The sequence below is a fragment of the Argiope bruennichi genome, chromosome 10, assembly GCF_947563725.1.
Source record: "Argiope bruennichi chromosome 10, qqArgBrue1.1, whole genome shotgun sequence".
Lineage (NCBI taxonomy): Eukaryota > Metazoa > Arthropoda > Arachnida > Araneae > Araneidae > Argiope > Argiope bruennichi.
Window position 1 is genome coordinate 60,640,858 of NC_079160.1, and position 24,345 is coordinate 60,665,202.

Sequence of the window (24,345 nt, forward strand, 5' to 3'; positions counted from 1 at the left end):
ATCGTGTCGTTTCTGTCCGTATTATTTTAAATGTAAATATCCCCTCCTTTCAACTTTTCTCTCACCCCTGTTCTGACGCATTAAACCCATCCTAACGTATGCGCAAAAGACGGAATGTTTTAGAATCCGTTGTCAAACAATAATTAAATTATCTTGTTCGTAAATAAGAAAATTATTTTAACAAATAATTATTGTTCATTTTTTAAGAATTTTATTACTTTTGCACATTTTTCGTGAAGAGTATATTAAAAATATAAATTAAACTTTGCTGAATTATTAAGGTTTAAAAAATTAAATTCCCTACGTCAAATAAGCAAAAAAAAAAAAAGTGTTAAAAATGAAATGCAATTAATAAGTTGTTAAAAGGACTCATTAAGTCCCTTGCTAATTGTATTTACACCATATTGAGGTTACATCATCCTGTGCAGTTATTTTAAAAATTCTCCATTTATTATTTCAACATATATGTCGATTTTATCATTCAAGAATTTAAATTCCACCGAAGCTCAACACAAAAAGAAAAATAATAACTGCAGAATGTGAAATATATGCATCAATAAATGATAAAGAAGAAATATCCTTCCCTAATCATTTATTGGGTACAGTAAAATGATATATCAACTAATGTAAAATTTGTTTTGACTCAAAGCAATGCTAACTCTTTCAATAATAATTTCCAATTTCGTGACTATAAATGTCAAAAATGTTTAATATAATATTGATAATCCTTAAATTTTAAATAAATTCGTAAAATTAGTGTATTTACACAGAACTTTAGCTAATAAAAACAAAATTACAAACGTTAGTTTTATGTCTTAAATTCTTTATTAACTTATTTACAAATATTTACATATAATACAAAAAACAAAATCGTATTCTGTAACATTTTACAGCAAAAATATCAGGCACATTACGAGCAAATGTTTCTCAAAAATTTTAATTAATGTAGAAAGAAATAATGTTCTTGAAGTTAAAATATTCCAACAGAATAAGCAATCTTATGGGGCAAAAACCTAAGCAAATATTGAAAAATTTGTACAAAGAGGCTTGATAAATTAAAAGAAAGTGAATACTACAAATAAGACAAAACACAAATAGTGCTTTTTAACGAATTATGAAGAATCACACAAATCTTCACAATACTTCACAATACAATCACCACAAACATTTATAGAAAATACAATTATTTACTGCAACACATAAAATACAATTATTTACTTCTCACATTTTTTAAAGTTTTATCTTTAGTATTTATTACAATTAAAAAATTATTCAGTAATTAACACAAATTAAAATTGTCACATATGCTTCAGATGCCATGAAATACAAAACAATTTGAGACTTTTATGACTAAAGGATAAAGTTTTTATGCGAGTTAAATAACTGAGTAATAACTAACTAACTAATTCACTGAAATTCAAACAGCACTAGCAATGAAACAGTTTCTTAAATGTATTCTTTCAAACTAAGATTTTTTTAAGTTGTATTTTAATTCACAAAAATTACAATTCTTTAAGAAAATATTCTGTTGTATTGTATAAAAATAATACTCTATAAGAATATTATGGAAATTACAAATTATGTAAAGAAAAATTCAAAACTTCTTGATGAAAAATATAAAGTCAAAGATCAGTAAATTAAAAATATATTAATAACCATTTAATAAATTGCAATGACCCCCCACCCCTCCATTCTACATAAGCAGAAACTTGTAATCAGAACTGAAAGATAATGTAGCAGAGATCATGTTAGTTATTTTACTATCATCTGACCAATCAAATTCAGTGGCAGAAAGCAAAAAATTTGTGCATTTAAAATAATGCACATAAAAATATATATATAGTTTAAAAATTAAAATAAAATATTTCAACTTTAACAGAAATTCATTCATAAAGAAAATAATTAAAGATGACTATTTTCCAGAATTTCTTTAGCTTTATTTTGCTTGTGACTTCAAATTAAAAAAAAAATAATTAATAGAAAATAGGCATTCATGAATAATAAAGAAAATGAAATCTTTTATGTAAGCACAGCACATGTAAGTAAGCACATCTTTTATGTTATCAGCACAGATTTAAAGGCCTAAAATATTTTTCTTATATATTTTGGCTTACAAATATTAAAAAACTTAAGAAAAAGCTGTAAGAAAGTTCTTCAATCAAAGTTAACACATTCTGTTATATGTAATGATAAAGGTGCAAGAAAAGTCCTGAATGAATCTACAATTAGATTCTTCCAAATCTAAATTTTAGTGAATAACAAGTAACAAAGTAAATCATTAATAAGTAAAAATGAAGTGAATGAATAACAAAACAAAATGGTGATGAAATTTACATACATAAAAAAAATTAGATATACTATAATAATGCCAGTGATAATGGACGACCCATGATGGGTTTATGATTAAGTTCTCTGACAGCTTTCTGAGCTTCTCTAGGGGTTTGGAAGGCTACTCGAGCTTCTCCAGTCACTTGATCGTTTTCATCAAATCTACGCATAACACTGTCTTTACTTAATTGATAATCCTTGAAAAAATCAAATACATCTTCCAAAGAGGCACGGAAATGCAAATTATTTACTGCTACAACACAACCTGGCGCTCCAAATCCAGGAGGAATCCCTCCTCGACTTGGTGGTGGTGGGCCACCAAAAGGTGGTCTGCCTGGGAACGGAGGATGCATTCGACCATGGGGTGGGCCTCCAGGCCGTTCCATGAGAGGTCTAGCACCACGAAAAGGTCCATCCATTCTTGGCCGTTCACCACGCAAGAAATCTGGTCTTGGTTGACCGCCTCTAGGAAAGTCTGGTCTTGGTTGACCACCTCTGGGGAAGTCCGGTCTTGGTCGATTACCACGAGGAAGAAAAGGTCGCTCAACATGAGGATGTTCAAAAGGCAGATGATCAGTTGGTGGCCCATCAAACAAAGAGGGATCATCTGGAGGCTGATCTACAAATGGTTTTTCAGGTGCATGAGGAATGAGTGGTCTACGAGGTCTATCAAGACCTGGTGGAGTTTGCAAAAGAGGTCCTGGTGCCGGTGGGGGAGTTAAAGTCGGTGATGGACCATGAAGTATCTCAGACATCTTTTGAAATGAGATATGTGTTACAGATACACGTTTCCCACGCATGATTTTGCCATTCAGACTAACTGCAGCATCAGCTTCTCCTTTACTTGCTACTTCAATAAAAGCATCACCATTTGGTAACTTATCAACATTGAGCATTATGTGGAAGGCACGAATGCCAATGCCAGTTTCACGGAAAAATTCTGCAATTTCCTTATTTGTCACATGATCAGGCAAATCTCTTAAAGAAACAGAAAAATTAGTTGGTCGACCATGATTCGAAGGAGGAGGTCCATTTCCTAAGTTAGAAACAGGAACATCATTGGGACCTTTGGGTCTCCTAGGTAAGCGAGATGAACCAAAATTCCCAGGAGGACCAGAACTGTGTGGAGGGCTCTTTGCTCTTTTAGGCAAATAATCTAATGATCTTCTAGCCTGATCTGCAATTTCTTTACTAGCAACAGAGATAGTTATATAACGATGACCAATCATGTTACCATTCATGGTTAGAGCCACTCGGAAATCACTTGTTGAAGAAAATTGCACAAATCCAATTCCTGTACATCTACCATCAGGAGAATTTTCTATAAACATATCCACAATTCTGAGACCTTTAAAGAAATGTTCAATATCAGCTTCACTGCAGGCGAAAGGAAGACCTTTCAACTGAACAAATAAATCTTCTTCTCTGGGAACAGGTTTTGGATTAGGTTTTTCTGAATTAGATGATGCAGCAGCAGCCTCAAATGCTTCAACTGGGCAGGGTGAAACTTGACAACAATAATTACGAATATAATAAGGTTGTCCACTGAGAACTTCTGCACACTCAGAAGGGTGATTGAAACGAATAAAAACTTTCTCAGCACCTTCATTATTAGCTTTTATGCAGATATTTGATGATGGGATAGATAGATTTGGAAATAGATCCATCATTTCATTGATTCTAACATCAGGTGGTATTCCTCTCACTTCTACAGTGATCGGTGGCTCCCGCCATTGATTATCATTATGCATATCAGGTCCTCTTCTTGCTATTTCATCTTTTTTAGGCGTATTATTAGTTGGAAAAGCAGTAGAACCCGTTTTTGCTACATAGTTATCACTTATTCCAAATGGATTTTTACTTCCTGGCTTCTGAGGTGGTGATTGTTCAAGGCCAATTGGAGTGGCTTGAGAAGAAATGCCATTCTTTGAAGTTGGTGCTTCAAGTAAAGCTGTTCGTTTCTTTGGCCATTGTGTATTTTCTTGTTGATCTTCATTACCTTGGGGCCAGGTAGCATCTCTGGTAGGAGGACGAAAGTCTTGAACAGTGCCTCTTTTATCACCAAAAGAAGAGTTTCTAGCTGCTTTTTGATTTTGAGAGGGGTTAGGGAAATATGGAGGTTCTTGAGATGAAGGATATTCATTCTCGAATCGTGGCCGTCTGCCTTTGTCTCTCATTGGATCATTAGCTGGATTAGACACGGCTTCTTTACCTATTTGAGGAGCCTGATCATAAGGCATTCCTGTAAATGCCCTAGGCCGTTGCATATAAGCCTGTGACGATGACGCACTCACTGCATTAGAAGCTGGACTGTTACGTTTATTCATACCCAAAGCATTTGGTTTTCCATTTGCTGGAAAGTCATAAAATGATCCTGCATTTCCCATCATCTGAGGAGAATCATAATTATATCCAGTGGAAGTAACAGCACCGACAGAAGGTCCATAATAGCTATGATTCAAACTTTGATTATATACATCAGAATGCTGATCTAATCCATCAGGATCAAGTCGTTTATTGTCATCTCGATCAGAATGATCATCTCGGTATCGAGGGTCTTCATCATAGCGATCATCTCTTTTAAAACGATCGCCACGTCGGTCAATATCTCTGCTTTCTCCATGCGCAGGACTTCGACTACGATCCCTTTTGGAACGATCTCGTCTGTCTGGACTGCGGCGACGATCTCTAGGAGGGGATTTTTCACGACTTCTACGATGAGATGGACTAGGACTTCTTCCTCTTTTTCTATCACTTTCGACAACCAATGTCCCTGTCATTCTTGCTGTTTGCCGAGAAGGAATTACAGGCTGTTGAACTGAAATGACAGGCATTATAGATTGTGGAACTGACATCATCGACTGCCGAGCAGACATTACAGGCTGCTGTGCCGACATAATTGGTTGCTGCGCTGACATCACAGGTTGCTGCAATTGCATAATTGGCTGTTGTACAGGAATCATTGGTTGTGAAAGTGGCATCGTATATTGAGACTGGAGAGCAATGTTTTGCTGTCTAGCTTTCTCAATAACTCGCATCATTTCCGTACGACTACTCAGAAGCAATTTGATTTGCATCTCGTGAATCTTCCCTCCATCTTTTTCCATTGCCAGACGTGCATCCTCGTCTGTACTGAAAGCGATAAAGGCATCACCCATTTCTCCTCCGACGATGTGCACACCTCCTTCTGGAATTGAAAGACCAGCAAAGTAGCGACGGATATCTCCGGAATCCGCAGCCCATGGCAAATTTTGAAGTCGAATAATGATCGACATGGCTATAAAAGGAGGAAAAGAAAATTTTATTAACAACACTGGAATATATAAAAATAACAGAATTAATTAGATAAAAATTGTATAATGCTTAAGGAACATTAAGAAATAAACGGAGAATATAATAATGAAAATAAATAGTTCCGAATAAGATTTTATCAACATAACCAATAAAAATTCCCTATAGTTTAATTGAATTTATTTTCCCCCGATTCAAGTCTGTGTGGATATACACGGTCTAATTTGTCTGTCTTTCAATAAATGGATTAAAAATATATCCGCTTATTGAAGAAACCAATAATTGTTCGAAATGTTAGGTATTTAAAAATTATTTTTGAAAGGAAATATACATTTTTAAATCAAGAGTATGCTTTCACAGCTTTCAACAAATCGATTTTTATATTTGTCCAGTGTGTGGGCATTGTATATTTTACCAGAAGCTTCCGTATAATGTAATAGTAATTATGCCATTAACAACTAGTTCATATTATCTCGAATATTGAGATAAAAATATTTAGTACTCATACTGAATAGATGTTAAATCTTTCTGTTCAGTAGGATACACAAGGTACAAATTTTGATTCTAAATATCATACATAATAGGTAAGCCATGCACAGGCAAATAAAGAAGCTATACTACATATCAGCGTAACATAAGTAGTTGGCACGGTATATAAGTGTTTAGCAAAACTGTTAAGATTGGTTCTTGCAATGACAATGGCAGGTTACAATGACAATGGTCGTTTTACCCATGGCATTCAAGTCAATGCATTAAAAATGAGACATAGTATCTTCGAAGTAGTAAGGAAGCTTATTTTCGAGTATAACAATTTCATGCGTATTCCGTGAATATTGAATATCCAATAAAACATGAAATTCCCAACAATTTTATGAATGTTCCGTGAGTACTGAATACCCAATAAAAAATCAAATTCCCAACATCGATTCGGCAAGGTGAAAAACCTTGGGAAAAGAAAAAATGGGACTATCGACGATGTACAAGGATCCTTAGACATGATAAACGTGAAAAACTTCCTCAATTGTCGCGGATTTCAATGCTATGGTATCAATATCTGCGCGCAAATTGTTCAATGAATCGTTATTGATATGGGCTTTCGGAGCCGAAAGCCCACGCATGTGCTATTTTGACTGCATGGTAGAAAGCTTTAACTTTTGTCTGGAACCGAAAACACTCCTATTTGACTGCTGAAGACTCGAAGCACGTTGCCTTGTCTGAGAATTCTCATTTCGAATAGTATGGCAGTGCATTGATATGGAGACAACTTCATGAATCCACGGACTTTACATATTAACAGGAGACAGTTCAATTTGGTGGAGCCTCTGGGATGACATGGAACCTGCTATGCCAAAAAAATAACAAAAGATAGATACGTAAACATCCTGTCTGTTCACCAACACCAATTCATGAACATTCTGATGGATCTCAGTAATTCACGCAGGACAATGCGACAACCTATATATCGAGAATTGCAACCGACAGGCTCAAGGACTCTACTAATTTTATATCAATTATTCTAAATCAATATTATTCAATCAATATTATACTAAAATTAATTGGTCATCTAAATCCAAAGAGGTGAACATTACTGATCACATCTCTGATACTTTACTACGTTTGTTCAGAAGAGATTTGACTACACCGTGCTCCTATAGATTTATGAAGTGAATTACCTCCAGTATACCTTCAGATGTTAGTCGAGTTTATGCCAAATCGTATTGAGACATGTCTGCCTTCTCGTACCTATTTACATATGAGGCAAGTCTAACAATTTTTCTGCTTCCTCAGTGTAGCATTACGAGCAAGTGCGCTAAACTTTTTTGTGTTGTTGATTACAGAGGCTGGGGCATAGGTTTACAGATGGGAAGGGGTCAAGACAAATCCGACAGATGGAGCAGGTACAACTTCTCTAATTTAGCTTCAAAGTAACTCATAATAATTAATTTTACATATAATTAAAACCAATTAAATGTACGCCGATTAGCTCATTAAAATTCTTCACCCTCTTTATTTTTCTTTCTAATTTAAATACTAACTAACTATACTTTCTAATAAAAACGACAAAATTTTCTCTCATTTTTAAAATCTTGCTAGTTTATTTATAAAAAAATATTCTAGGTTTATTTTACTGACTATCAAAATATTGTCAGTATTTGAGTATTTTTAAAAGAGACTCTTGAGATTTAATTGCGCAGAAATAAATCTAGAAAAAAATATGGTTAAATTCCATTCTAGATTTTAATATATAAATTCAAACACAGGTTGTAGCTCTAAATCATCTTAATTTATTGTGACATGATCATGGAAATAATTAATTGGACTTTAACGAGGAATTTATTTTTTACAATTTTGAGTTTGGTTCAATTTTAACTAAGTTCTGAATCATTTTTTTTATGCTTATAAAATATTTCGATAAACAACAAAACTATATTCAGACGGTTTCTTTTAAATAATTTTCAAAAATATAGTTAATAAAAAAAAATGGTCCCCCCCCCATAGTTACTCACTAAAAGGAATTTTTAAAGAAGGATTACAATAAGACCTTGAATTTGCTCCCCCACCTCCTAATTTTTTTTAAAAATTGTATGCTTTGGTTTTTGTAAATGTGTTATACATGAATATTCTATGAATAACTATTTTAATTATCGTTTTATTAACACATTTTTATCCAAAATCTTTACAAAATTGGATGCACTTGCAATTATATAATTTTTGTCATGAGAAGTAAAAAAAATATATACGTCTATTGAATAGTTATAATACTGAATGTAGAATCTGAAAAATTTTGGTACTAAATTATTTAGAAAAGCTTTCTTGATGTAAGTACAGGGTGCGGCAAAAAAAAACTCAAAGTTATTACATCATAGAATAGAAATTAATTTAATTTTTATTCATTTCATTTTGTCTATCACTTCAATTATAACATATTTTATATATCTTTCAGTTTACGTATAGTTTTTTGGCATTTTTACGAAGTTAAACAAAAGATCTGCAATTTTAGAATTGTTTAAACAAGGAAAACGAGTCTTTCGTTTGCATAATTGCATCAGACACTGTTTGCCGAGGCACATCTGTCGTTTCAAAGACCTTGGCAATGATGGTCCACGTCCAGGAAGTCCATGACAAGATATGGTGAATACTTCCAATAATCGTCAGGCCATCAAAAGGCGAGTTTAACGAAATCCGTGGGTTTCCACGAGAAAAATCGCTCGTGAAATGGGAATAAGTGACCGATTAATGCGGCGAATGGCAAAAACAGAGCTTGGACTGAACCTTACAAGTTCCAAAAAGTTTAGCTTCTGACTGAAGAAAACAAACTTGTGTAGCTCCAAAGATGCCAAAAACTTTTGAGACGGGCCGCAAGTCAGCACTGAGAGAGATTCCTTTTCACTAATGAGAAGTTCTTTACCGTCCAAAAGCTTATAACTCCTAGAACTATAGGAACTAGTCCGTAGACGCTCCAAGCAATTCGGCAGTTATTGAACATCGCAAAAATCCAAAGTCGGTCATGGTCTGGGGCGGAATTTGCGCAAGTGACAAAACATCTCTGGTTTTTGTGGGCGTTAAAATAAATCAAAAAGAGTACCAACGGAACATTCTAGTAGCTGTTGTATTTCCGTGGGCCAAAACGTACTTCGGCAATGTAAAGTGGGAATTTCAACAAGATTCAACACGAGTTCAAAAGGCTAAAAAGGCAGAAGAGTAGTGCAAGACGCATTTTCTGGACCAGATATCATCTGGAGAATAGGTACAATACTCACCGAATCTCAATATCATGATTATAGTGTGTGGTCCATTTTGACGTCTAAAGCTAGCACTAAACGACATAAAAGTTTGGATTCTCTAAAGAAATGGCTTCGGTGGGAATGAGATAGATTAAAGGTAGAAGACATGCGGCCTTTTGCCGAAAATTTCAATGAGGAAAACTTAAGGAATTCAAGAGGAAAACTTAAGTCTAGCCTCCACCCGATATGACATGAGCATCAAATATAAAAACTTGGGCTTAATGAGTTTTGAAGGAATAAAGGTGTGTTCTCCGGCGTATGCTCCACAATCATTGTTCTTAGCTTTTGTCGGGTTAACAATAATCAAAATTCGCGAATACCACAAAACGTGAGTTTTGAATCGGTTTAAAATCAGATGTAAACAAAGAAATGTATCGAACAGGCATACCACAGCTCTTGCTATTTGCAGTTTGAGGTTTTCGCACATGCGCGGATAAATGCAAAGCACAGATACTGCTATTTTACGCAAAAGCTAATTGTTGTAGGAAAATAATTAAAATCGAAATTATAAAACTCCTTTTCCTTATTTAGATAAAACTTCAATATGCTAAAACTTTCTCCAGTAAATCTTTCCTAATAAATGCCCTACAAAATGGTATAAATATCACCAATATCAGTTAAGTACTTCTCGAATTTTTATCTTTCAAACATATAGACGCTTTCAAGAGACTTCATTTTATGCTATGCATAGATTACAATGTCATCTTAGAAGTAAACATTTCAAATCATTAAATCATCGCATTATTATTACGATCTAAAATATTCGAAATTGAATTTAAAATGAAATAATAGCGATTAAAAATTACATACTTTTTATTCTTTTAATTTTACAAAATTAATTCTTGTAATTCTTTTTTTTTTTTTCTTAACTAGCAAAGTACTATTTCAAAAATTAAACACTTCAGTTATAAAATAATATAAGACAAGTCAAACACTGGATGAAATCGAGAGCTTCATATAATAAAAAATATATATTTACACGCATTATGTCATCGTGGAACTGATTTCATAGATAGCTGCTGTTACATCTAGTTTAAAATTAAAAGAATTAGTTTATTCTACGCCTCAATGATGTGTAAAAATATTTGATTAATGGTTGTATGTAATGTATCTATTTTAAATCACATTACATCTTTTTGATGTTTAATGAAAATAATTCTTAGTTCTTCTCAATCTGTTTACGATCCCGAACGAATAATTCGTTTTTCCAAAATGCTATTGACCATTTTTGCAAATTGGGCTTTATACACCTCCTTCTTGCATTTAAAATTTAATTTTATTATATATATTTATTTGTTTTGGCTATCAAAAGAAAATTCATGGCTCAAACAATTTTTAGAAATATTATGTTTTACTGCTAAATTTTTTTTAAGAAGTTCTTTTCCAGGTCAATGTAATAATTTTATATGATGTCTAATTAAAGTTTCAAGGTTAAGTAATTTCTTTTCAGATATTTCCAAAATATCCTGCTATTTAGAAAACTCTCATCATAAATGCAAAAAGATTTATTCTCAGCAATGCAAGAAAAGTCATTATTCGCGTGATTTCAAATCTGTATCACTAGTCTTTCATGCAAATAAAAGCGCTATTTTAACTTTAAATTTGCCATTAAATAAAATGAAGAATCAAATTAAATTAGTTCGAGATTAATTAAATTAGAATAGAACATCATTCTTCAGAAAACAGCGTGATTTTCTATTTCCTTCCCTTCTCTAAGTGTATGTGAAAATTTTCACGTTTCTGATAGCACTACTTTATTGTAAGTCAAAACTGCGTATTCATTGCTTAGATGGCTAATTCAAATAGTAAAAAATTTTGACAGCTGACAAAAAAACTTATTTTATATATCATTAAATGTGACTGAGATCTTGTCAATCTCAAAAGGTTATCAAAAAATTCAATAACAAATTAAAGTGTTCAAACCTAATTATATATATATATTATTTTGTAAAAAAAAAAATGAATTGAACGGAAATTTTCCACTTATTCATCCTAATTTAATGTTCATGCCTCCTCACAGTAAATAAAAAAGTATTTTATTGTGAATTAATATCTTTTTCTGACAATATTACGAGTTGCCTGCAGTTTTTATGCCTGCTAAATTCAAGTACAATCCGAGTTCACCTTACTGTCCCAAGTAAGCATTTTCTTTCATCTTTCCCCTCATCCCTATTTTGATTAATGCACATCCTGAACGCATGTGCAAAAGTGCGCAGTGTTTTTAGAATCCGAAAATGAACAGCAGTATTAGTTTCTTTCTGCTTGGAACATAAATTTAGCAAACCGTAAAATGGATCATTAATTTAGCGAACATTCATTCTTGCATTACTCAAGACTTAATATAATCATAATTCTCCTATACATTTATTAAAAAAAAAAAAAAAATTAAGAATTTATAAAAAATTTGCAATTATGCACAAAATAGCATTTATTTGTATTTCGTTTTATTTCATTAGTCAAAATAAAACGAAATTATTTAAATGAATGTGCATTTTATAATGAATTATATTGCGCCTGCAAGCAACGTTTCAGAATAGTACGTCCAGTAAATTTACATTAAGAGTTTATTAATAATCTGGCAATCAATGACTTTTATACCACCCAAAGATTTGATATTAAATATGTATTTATTATTCTGTAAGTATGTGTTGAAATGTAAAAATTTCAAATATTTTTTAAATTTACAATTTTTTTTTTCTTTTGATCATTTAAAATCAAGCATAAATGCAATTTACTTTCGGGTTTTACCGCCTCTTAAAATTTTAATCTTAACTTTAGTTACTTAATGTTCATCTGCTTTATTACGAAAATTAAAAATGTTAATGAGAAAACAGAGTCAACTTTTTTTTTCTGAGGAAAAGTTTCATTTTGATTACATTAACCCCTTATAGTTCTCTGGTATATATTCTTATCACCTGCAAAATATTTTATATTAGGGCTCAAAAAGTATTGTTAAATGATAAATAGGGTAATCAGAAGCTGAAAATTCGAAGTAGCTCAGAAATACATTAAATCTATATTTAAATATCATTTATATTCATAAGTGGTAAATACGCTTATCACTGCCCGTTCATGACGTAAGGGTTTTTGTAGAGACATTAAGTTCTAACGTTTGGCATTAAATTTCAACTTCTGTAAAAGTTTTAGAAATGCAACACAATTGTATTGTGTTCCTTATATCTGAGATATGTATTTTAATCATTATTTGTTATTGAATTTATTTAATTTAGGAATACATATTTTGACTTTATTTTTGATATATTTATTGTTTGAATACTATAATTTAAGACATTTTAGTCTATTTCTTAACGCAAAACATGGCTAGAATGTTACTAACGAAATTGCATTAGATTGCAACAGTTCTATTTTTATGCAACGTAACAATCCACTTAGCCAGCCTAACAAATGCAAAATAAGTTTAAACTTTCATGCAAGACATTACTGAATTTGGATTCCAAACAATTCTATGATTTATAATTAAAAAACTGTATAAAATTGGTTTAAATTACCTAAAATTAAGTGGTAAGTATATTTACCATTGAACATTGGATATTTTTCACCCTTAACGCTCAATGGTAAATATGCTTACAACTTTCAGTTTCCCCTGAACGATTTCTGGTAGGCATATTTACCACCTCTTATTTCATAAATTAAATGACAAATCAACGAACTTATGATATTTTAATACAGGGTGTCTATAAATGATGGACCCGATTTTAAAAAATCATATTTTCAAAAGTTCTCGACGGAATAAAATAATTAATGCGTAAAAATAAAGAGAAAAGCACGAAGTTTTTTTTGTTACTAACAGATGACAGCACATTTACGATCGCTGAGAGTAAGAAGCCCAAAATGGCGACATTGAGTGAGAAGAGTTTTTGTGTGTTGGAGTACGCAAGGGTTTTTTCGACTACTACTGTTCAACCTGCTTTTAGAATTCAATACGGTAAAGAATCACCAACTAACAAAAGCATTTTGCGATGATACAAGCAGTTTAAAGAAACAGGTTGCTTGTGCAAAAAGAAAAGCAGCGGCCGGCCAAGCCTTACGAACGACGCAGTGGAGAAGGTGAGGGAGAGTTTTGTTCGCAGCCCGCGGAAGTCGACGAGAGTTGCCGGCCGAGAATTAGGAATGCCACATCAATCGGTATGGAAAGTTTTGCGTACAAAATTACAGTTTAAACCGTATCGTTTACAGTTGTTGCAACAAATAACAGAGAATGATAAAGTGTGTCGGTTAGACTTTTGTGAACGCATGCTAATGGAATTACAAAATCCAAATTTTGCCAAAAAATTGGTATTTTCGGATGAATTGACATTCCATTTATCAGGACATGTTAATCGTCACAATGTGAGAGTGTGGGGAAGTGAAAATCCTCATCAATTTCAACAGTTTATAAGAGATTCACCCAAAGTAAACGTTTTCTGTGCAATGTCATGTGAAAAAATTTATGGGCCTTTTTTCTTCGATGAAAAAACTGTCACAGGTGACAATTATCTCGACATGCTGGAAATTTGGTTATTTCCGCAACTGCTTGAGGACAGTCCCGATTTTATCTTCCAACAAGATGGAGCACCTCCTCATTGATCTTTGACGGTTCGTAGTTACTTAAACAATGTGCTTCCACAAAGATGGATAGGCCGTGCGGGTGACGATGATTTAACGTTATTAACATGGCCACCAAGATCTCCTGACCTAACCCCATGCGATTTCTTTCTATGGGGTTACGTGAAAGACCGTGTTTTCGTACAGCCAACACTCCCAGAATTGAAACAACGCATTTCTGCAACATTACAAAACATTACCAGAAACATGTTACAAAATGTGTGGAATGAACTAGATTATCGATTGGACGTATGCCGTGTGACAAAAGGGTCCCATACCGAACATTTATAAGGTTAAAAAAACTATCTGTTGGTAACAAAAAAAAACTTCGTGCTTTTCTCGTTATTTTTAAGTATTAATTATTTTATTCCGTCGAGAACTTTTGAAAATATGATTTTTTAAAATCGGGTCCATCATTTATAGACACCCTGTATTTACTTCAATTTAATGATGTAACATTAAAATTTTTTCATGATGTAACACAAATTTTTTATTTGTCAATGCCCCGGATTTATACCCTATAAAGGGTTCAATTTTAATTAGTTATCAATGACCTCTTTCTGTCATTGGCGTTGAGAAGCATCGCGTGAATTCCTGGTGATGGTTATCCGATCCAACATCAAACTTATCTTGAAACCTTTTGCCTGACAACTAAAAACATTCGAAATGTGGTAAAAGTGCGAATTTTCCAGCTTATTTACAAAAGTATTATATTAAGAATGCAATATATATGTATATAACTGAATTACAAATTGTGCCAAGAAAGTAATTGCGTAAAGAGTTTTTCAAAGATATTTGAATCCATTTGATTCTGTTAAGTAACACATTATTATTTAAAAGAATGTGTATTTTACAATAAATTCACCAAAAATTATAGCAACAATGTTTAAAATCATACTTGCAGCAGGATAATCTGCATATTGTTATAATGGCATGAGGGCTTCAAGAAATTTCACCTTACGATTAGAACGAACAAACTGTCCATTGAATTTCCTCATATGAACTGGATATCATACCAATGGAATTTTCTTTCAGAAAAAACGAAAGATAGCTTTTTTTCGAATAGTTGAACAAAAACTGTGTAGAAGTGATGGGATTAAAAACGTCGTTAACGATGTAAATTGATATTCGGACGCATTACCTTTCAACTCTTTGGTAAAATCATAATATAAAGCATTATGCTTCAAATATTTCTAACAAAGAAATGCGAAGAGTTTGTATAGAAGGTTGCAATACTATTTATTTATCCTTACCAACTGTTCATTGAAATTTCACTGATATAGGCGTCGCATTTACAAGGTGTATTGTTCAGGTTAATAGGTTTTGTTTAAGTTCAGGTTAACACCTGTCACAGTATTTCTAAAGAATTCCACGAGATAAGTACTTAGTACTTATGTACTTAACATCTTGAATGTTCATAAGGGATTCCACTGCAAAACGTAAATTATCAATTGCCAAATAATTGTTTGTGACATTTCATTGAATCCTTTTTTACATGTATTGATGCATATAAAAAAAAAAGAAAATTGCTGCTATTAGAATCACGAAATTTCTCACTCTAATTTATACAAGTGCCTTTACTTATTCGAGTAAGTACCTTCTATGTACTATTACTTGTTGATGTAATAAAACTTCAAGGTTTGAATGCGGTTTTTAAGGGCATTGTATTTGGTCCAGTAAATTTACGATTAAAAAATACAAATTATGCATTTGATTCCTTTCATAAAAATGTTCGTTACTTCATTTATTCTTATCACAAAAAATATCAATTCCCCAGATGGGAAAATTAAATAACGCATATTAATTTTATTTAAGAATTATGCTCGGCAAAGAAATATCAAGGTAAATGGAAATAAAAGACAATTTAAGAAAATTTTACAAATCGACTAATATAATTTAGATTGCAAAATAGATAATGTGAACAAAGATTTCTTTGAACTATTCCCATAAAAAGTTTTTTTTACAGTTGCACATTCCTCCCTACGTAATAAACTTTTTTTTTTAAAATTGATTTTTTTTTTTTTTTTTTTTTTTTTTGCAATGCAGGTCTTTATTTCAAAGGAAAATAATTACATTAATTATATTTCTTCGCGTAATAAAAAGTAAGAATTTTTAAATACTTAATTAAATTTCACAATGTTTCTATCCACTCCCCCCCCCCCCTTTCCTCCTCTTACGCATTCATACTTATATGGAAATAAACAAGCGAGTTAAAAGTTTGCCAGTTGAATAGAAAGAGCAAAGGCTTTAAACTAATTGATTACTATTGAAGTTCTTTCATATATTATATTTAAATATAATTTTGAATATTTAAGCGGAAAAGCAGCTTGCTTTATCAATGCTTGAATATAAGGGCATTTAAAACATTATCAGTAATTAGTCATCTGAAAAAATAATTCTTTTGAATACTTGGCTTAAATATTTAACGGTTAATTTTTTTTCTAGATTATTCTACAATAAGTTAAATTTACTCGCAAATCATTGCAAGTATTGAATCCAGAAATAAGGTACAAGGATTACGCTAAAAGTTAGGAGTTACAATAATTTCAATACTTAATCTGTTAACCGGATAATTAACCTATACTCAATTCGTTTTGCATTGAAATATTTCGTCATACCCAGTTAACAGGTTAAAGCGACCTTTGGTATTTAAATATAAAATATCTAGATATTCGATATTTTTTCAGTCACTGAATGATAGAAAAAATTATATGAGAATGGCACCATTATTATTATGATAATGATGATTAATATCTTGGTTTAAAAGTAATTTTGAGAGATCCCCGAAAGTAGTTTCTCAAGTATATATTTCTCCACTAATTTAAATTTTACATATTTTTATAAATCGCAAAAATAAATAGTGTAGGTTACTAAGTATTTTTATATTGAAAAATTACTGTAACAACCTTTTTTTTTAAATTGAATATTGTCATTTTCTAAATACATTGATTATCTATTCAATTCAGTAAAGTAGCATTTCCTTTCTGTTAAATAGACGAGCAAATTCGATTTTGTATTAAGCAGTCAGAACCAATATTTCAGAGAAGATAAATAGTTTGTGCAAACCTGATTTTTTTTAATGCAAATTATTTCATAAATGTTTTGAAGTTCTTTCAGGATTAAAATAATTATGTGGGTTTTTTTAAAAATAGCTGCCTTGATCTGTGGTAATGCTGTGAAAGCCTTACAAATGGTTAATCAACAGCGGAAAAATAACATAGATATGCTCATGCATAATTACCTATGACCCCCCCCCCCTTCTTTTTGATCAGTATTTCGCTTTCAAACCTGACGGCCTTTTCATCAATAACCCCTCGGAAATCTTTTAAACAATATTTTATGGAAAAAATATTTAATTGTACTCTATGAACATACCGTGTTCAAGACTCATAATTAAAGACTCTACAAAAATAAATTAATGTACATTCTTTTTAATGAATGGTGTTAATAAAAGAACTTAAGAAAAATATTTCATTAAGGAGTTGTTTCTTTCACAAACACGTTTAAAAGAAATCATTCCGTCTCCGCACTGGCGTGCATGAATTGATATCTATTATTTGCAATGGAAAATTGACTCAATTCCTTTTTAAAAATTTGTATTTTTGTAATACAGATTTTTGCTTCAATTCAGTTAAAGGTTAATTATTATATTGTTTCATGGCCAAAATTAATGCAGGTACTTCAGATAAGTGCGTTGAAAAGTCAATTTTTTTGCGAAATGTTTTTAAAGTTTCAACAATTCACATTAAAATATTCGTTGCATTTTGTTTTTCCAAGTCTTTTGTTTCCATTTTTTATTGGGGGAGGGGATATTACACTGCTTCTTATATTTGCATTTAAATATGTTTTATAGCCATTTTATACCTTTAAATGCTATTTTCTCAAATTCTAATCTTTATTAGAATTTATTAAAGAAGAACCTCATAAATTAAACTACAATGCATATTTTTGTTCAAATTTGACAAAAATTTCATATGTTCTGCAATTTCTGAAAGAGAGAATAAGTAATCTATTCACTTAGAAAAATTCTAGTCATTTTAATACCTCACAATGCGAAAATTTTTTTGTCATTTATCAAATATTTAAAGAGTGAGTAGAAATTCAGCTAATTTTTTTTTATTATTATTTTGTAAAGCAAGTATAATATTTCTTAAGCTATCAGCAAAATTTTAGACAAATCATTTGAGAAATTTCTAAATTAAAAATTTCTTTTGTTTTATACTTCTTATACTTGCCAAAAACTCTTATATAACCCCCCCCCCTACATTTAAAACATTTTTGCCACTTAACTAATATATTTCGGTTTCATATATGTTTTTACAACTTTTTTAATATAAATATTAAAAATAGTAATTATTTTATAACTTTTTTTTAAAGTCACCTTTAACACAGTCATTTATTCTAAAGACAAAAAATATTTGATAATTGTGTTGTAGTTTTGTAATGGATGATTTGTCATCGAAGCGATCAATCATATATCATTGGTCAAAATTATAAATTTAAGAAATTTTTATTTTGTTTACTCATGATTTAAATAGCTTCAAGTGTAAATGACAATTTTTAATTCTGAATTTACTATAGCTATTTTATAAAATTTAAAATGATCGTTAATAAGTAAATCTCACGTTTTAGCATTACATGAAATCTGGACAAAATTATAAATTCTAGATTATTCAGATCAATTTGCATTAAAAAGAACTATGTTGCCATTAGAGCATATCATTTTCAATATTCTTCACAAAAAGTGCCCAACGATAGAATATCATTTTGAAATTTGAGGCTCGATTCTCATAGAATGACAGGCTGCTAACATTTTAGTCTTCTGAGTTACAGGAAAAACCCAAACCAAAATTGCAATAAGACCACTGGAAGTTGTGAAACATTGTCTTAAAGACTTGCCACCTTTAAAGACAAGGGTAGGGAGATGGTTGTCTGAAAATGAATATTATAACCGATGGTTTATTTTATGTACTCCTTTTACTAAAAATTTTATTATGTCGATTTATGAAATCCCTATGGGTAATTTTGAGCTTTCGAATTATGTGTTCGTTAATAATTGTTGACCATGAAATAGAAGCAGAAGTCAGTCAGCTGGTCAGATGAAAATAAAACTTTAATTTAGATTGCTCAGATAATTCAAGACAACGATAGTAGACGAAAAATATTTAATCAAAATTTTGGTGAAGTTCTCATGATGATCTGAACTTGTTGAACGTCATAGGTTGCAAAACATCTAAGGCCTTTCTAAATCGAGGTCAAAAAGCTTAAGAATATCAATTAAACTGTAGAGAATAAACTCTTTGTCTTGTTCACCATATACTATTGAAACAAATTGGATATTCCAGCAACATAATGCAACAATACACTTAGCAATATGTATCAAAGAATGGTTTGGCCACTGACATATCTGTTCCGAAAGTTTGTTCTAGGCCTGATTATGAATATTTGAGATGAGTACAGTTTATTGCGATAGGTGCTAATATTGAATAAAAATGATTTAAAAATGACAATGCTCTCGACATGGAAATATATAGAAAACTAGAAAAGCTGAAAGGTCCAGAGATTTCTATGCCAAGTCGCATATTCGAAGCAATTTAGAAAAACTTATTAGTATGCGTTTGAAATTGTAGTTAATACTAGATTTGAAGGATTTTTTTAAACCAATCAATGTCATATTCTTTTGACAGTTAAAATCAAGCATATTGTAAATATTTTTCTGTTAGTTTTTGTTTAATACCACTAGGGATTAAATTATGATTAGTCTTAAGAGAAAACTTTAAAACCATTATATCAGATTTTGCTACACGATCAGAAAGAATTTTTCTTGAATTAGTTTATACCTATGAAATGTAACCTTAGAGCAATTGATACGAAATTCTGAATTTATGCAGATCTTTGATTTTTAAATTAGAGTTGATATTAAAATGAAGAAAAAGAAAAGTGGAAGAACATTTATATCTCTCATGAAAAAATTTTCAGTCATTCAGCTGACTGTGATTAAATAAAGATTGAGAGATAAGGAGGAAAACTATTGAGTTGTGTATACAAGTAACTTTATCTCCAATATTAGCTGTTCACAGTTCTAAATAATATTTTGAATTAAAATGATACAATTGAAATCCAGAGATTGCATAAATAATATCAACAAGAATAATTAAATGCTTTAAGTTAATGTTAGACACTTGCACTTTAGTTCTATGCGAAGTTCGATAACTTAAAATTACTTTGATATATGTTTTAATGCTCAACAATCACTTTCCAAATTCAAATTTTTTACTAGTAGAAAAACCAGATAATTCACAATTGGAGAGGCAGAAGAAAAAAAGACTTATTATAGTACAATCTTAAAATTATATATATAAATTAGTGATAAGAACTCAACTGATTTTCCATCTTGTTAATAATATTACGTTCCAATTCCAAAAATGAATTTGCTGCTGATGAAGCACTTAATACAGAATCATTCAAATTTTATTCACGAGCACACTGAATTTCGTCAACTACAGAAATCGTTTGCATTTATGCAAGCATTTCCAAAAGTCATTTTATCATCCAAATTATATGTTAAATGATGAGCAATTCATAATATCAAAAACCTGTAATCGTGTACCTACCATAAGAGAAATTATGCTTAGAATTTCAGTGATCGTAAGTACTGCAAGTATTCATAAAATTTTAATTCAGTTATTCTTTTGATACTAGCCGTCATAGGCGATCAGCTAGTTTGCCGGGGATATTGTTTATATGTCAGGTAAGGCATATTTCATGTCTATGATTCCCACAAATTATCAGATATTCAAGCTGCATTACTTTAATTGTTGTACATTGGTTCTGTTTATTGTATACAAGAGCCTGCCTAATAATGGAGTCTAATCCCGTGATATCAAGAGTGCTAATAAAGAATGTAAATAAATGTGGGGTTTAGACATTTTCTAAATTTTGCGATATTGCAATCTCACCTTGATTTGTGATATAAACTACACGTTCTTTTTAAGTTTTCAACAATAGAAGAAGAAAATGGCGGATTAAATATTTGAACAATGGAAATGGTTTCAAGGTCACAATGCAATTAATAATCGGAAATCGGACCAAAAAAAATTAAAAAATTGGCAAAAAGTCACACTATTTAATCGATATCATTAAAAAGATAATTTTTTAACTATAAAATTAATTTTGAAACGGTGTAAAATTTATTTTTGTGCGATAATTTTGGAAGTTATCGTGAAAAAAATCTAAAATTTCAACTTAATTTTTTTTAATATTTTATTATTGATGCAGATAGATGATTAACAACCGATTCTTATACAATAAACCAACTCAAATGATCTTTGGAAATATCGATCAAGTGATTTCACTGTAGTCCCGTTGCATTTAAATAAAAAGATACATAAATTATTTTATAGCATTTGTAATGTTTATGAATCAAGTTTTCCGTATTTCGTAAAATATTCCCAATTGTTTTCTGTTTGTTGTCAATTTCATGTTTTAGAAATTTACAAGGATGATATGAATTAATATGATTAATGGAATAAATTTACGAGGCGCTAGTCACATAAAATAACAAGTCATCCAATTGCTAGTTGTCTTGAACTGTGTTATGGCGTCATTTTTTTTTTTTTTTGTTAGATGCGCAATGAATTCCTTAACTTAATTGTGATGGTGCACTAAATATGCATCAGATCAGCATGCATCGATTGGTGTCAAGTAATTATTCCCAATTGATTCCATCAAGTATGAAATATCTACTTCAAATTACGTCTGTATATAAATATCGTTTTCTATTTCTCAATAAAATACTTTCAAAAGTGTTCAATACAAATTTCAGAAGTTTTCTGTAACTGGAAATAATAACATTTTCAATATTTAGGGTAAATTAGCCAATAGAGCACAGCATACACATAGAAATGTAATTTATTTTTGATTTACTTCTGATGTAGAACTCAACAGAAAATTTGTGTTACAATCAGTTATAAACATTATCTTTTGATTGCAAATATTTTTAATGAGTTAATATATTATAACTATACATTCTCATCTTGAAATCCAAAATAAATTTTCCTTTTTCTTTTGTTCTATATTTTCTAACAACTGCTGTTATCTGTACTATTTATATTCGCCATTTTCACTTTAAAAAGTATTAAAATTACTCCCTGACACAATCGATTAAAAAAGTTATTGAACGAACTGGTCTTGTCAATTTAATTAATGCCATTATCAAATCGGTAGGCTGGTAATTCAGGAATCCGCTGAACATCAGAGTGCTATATTCCCAACTCGTATTATTTGTTATTCTAAATAGCACTGTAATAATAAAAGCAGTATGAAGATGGGCATATCAATGAAGTATTAAATTGTGTAATTAACTCTTTTCTTCCTGCTTTGTAGCGGAAACATTCCTGAAACAGAAATATTTACATTTTCGGTTGATTAAACTTGCATTTGAATCATTTTTTTTTCGTATAATAATTGAATATGTTGACATACATTTTCGACCATGAACAGATATCAGTAAAATGGCGAAATCAATATTTTTGACCTTTCACATAGCGCAATGCCACTGCAAATTCATATCCAAGTATCTCAATCAATATTTTAGTATAAAGGGACTTTTAATTAATTCTTCGTAATTTTTTATTTGTTAAAATTCTGCAATTCTTACACTAACACGTTTAAGATTCGCATTTAAGCAACAAATCTCGGATGATTAACCCCATTAAAGAATTTGATTTAGGCGAGGGAAAAAGTTAGAATCTAAATAATATATTTTGCATATGAAAATGTGTATAATAAAATCTTTCATGACTGGCAATATCAAAATAATGAATTTTTCATGGTTTTGTCAAATTGTCCATCAAATAGATAAGAGAGAGAGGGTGAAAAAAAGCAAGAAATGTAGAAAGTATTCCCGTTACCATTGTTTTATATGCCGGTGAAGTATCAAAGACGCACTAGGAAAGGAAAAAGAGAATAGAGTAAGATGACAGCAGACACATGTGTAAACCACGGTTCATAGATTTCATAAAATCTGTCAAGTGACATTCATCTGTTAGATGATAAAAAGGTTTTAGGTGTGCATAGAAATTCTTTGAAATTTCATCGATTATGTAGACAAGCAGTCATTCGAAACTATATGCCATCACACTACGAAACGCGTAATTTTCATTTGGTAATGTTTCGTGATGATTTTTAAATTATTTTATTAAATATAAGGTTATAAGTGCAGCTAATTAATTCTTTGTTTAATTTTGGCAGAAAAAATTGATAAATACCACCAAGGGATTCGCACGAAGCTATTTCCACATATAGCGTCTACAGATTATTTCTAGAAATATATATTTAAAATCTCTCTTGCGATATAAGATAGCGTTTAATGTCAGTTATGAGAAATTGTACTACATGTCAACTGCTTTTCCAAATCTAATTCACTTATATTTAACAACTCGTGTATCTGGAAAGAAGTATCTCTAGTGTTTTCACTATTACAACACTTAAAATTAATATCCTTTAACAATGAGTTTTCTTTACAAAAAATTGAATCTTCTATCGTCTGAGACAGGATTGTGGTTAGAGTATAAAAGGAATGCAAAACCATACTCAAAACAGTATTATTTGAAGTTTAAGATTACATTTGAAATCTAGGTTGAAATGAATTTATTTTAAGGGACAAAGTCTCCAATGAAAGTTTTTATATTATTCTATATGTTATGTCCGCTTTTTAATCTTTTGATAATCAAATTATTCACTCTATGGTAAATTAATAAGAATGAAATTCATTTATTTTATACATTGCATAAAAAAAATATCCGCTATTGTAAACTATTTAAAAACATAAGAAACTCATTCAATTTCTAAAAATTCCCGAATGCATCGCTCCCGATCCAATACCTCCCCCCCCCCTTTTTTTTTTAAACAAGCGACAGAAAATATCTAGATAAAGAGTTGTCGTTTTTATCTCGTAACAGAATATTCGACAAATTCAATGAACTTATTACTTAAGGAGTTGTTCAATTTGCTTTCTCGACTGAGTGTTCACTTCAGAATAAAATACTCTAATTGTCATTTCTGAATTAGTGGGGTGAATATTAGGATAAACTGCAATGTTAATTAGCTTCCGAGTTGTATTTTTGCATTTCCATTTGCTATTCAATAAATTTTGCACTAATTCCCATGTTGGAATACAACACATTTTATAACAAAAATATAAATGAAATTAGTTTCATGAAAATCTACAAGTAACAAGCTTTTATGGGGTGCTAGGAGCTTTCCTTATTATTTCTCTACCATAAACTTCAAATATGTTCAGCTTTGAAGAAAAGGTGTAATAATAGGAAAATTT

General features: G+C 30.9%; 1 protein-coding gene across 1 annotated transcript in view; it reads right to left on the reverse strand.

The window, feature by feature from the left end:
- Positions 1–880: 880 nt before the first annotated feature.
- Positions 881–24,345, reverse strand: part of LOC129988029 (RNA-binding protein 12-like) — a 34,420-nt gene continuing 10,955 nt past the window's right edge. The window contains exon 2 of the mRNA XM_056096110.1: positions 881–5,605. Coding sequence (XP_055952085.1) covers positions 2,358–5,603 — 3,246 coding nt within the window. The 5' untranslated portion in view covers positions 5,604–5,605 and the 3' untranslated portion in view covers positions 881–2,357. The remainder of the gene's footprint in view (positions 5,606–24,345) is intronic.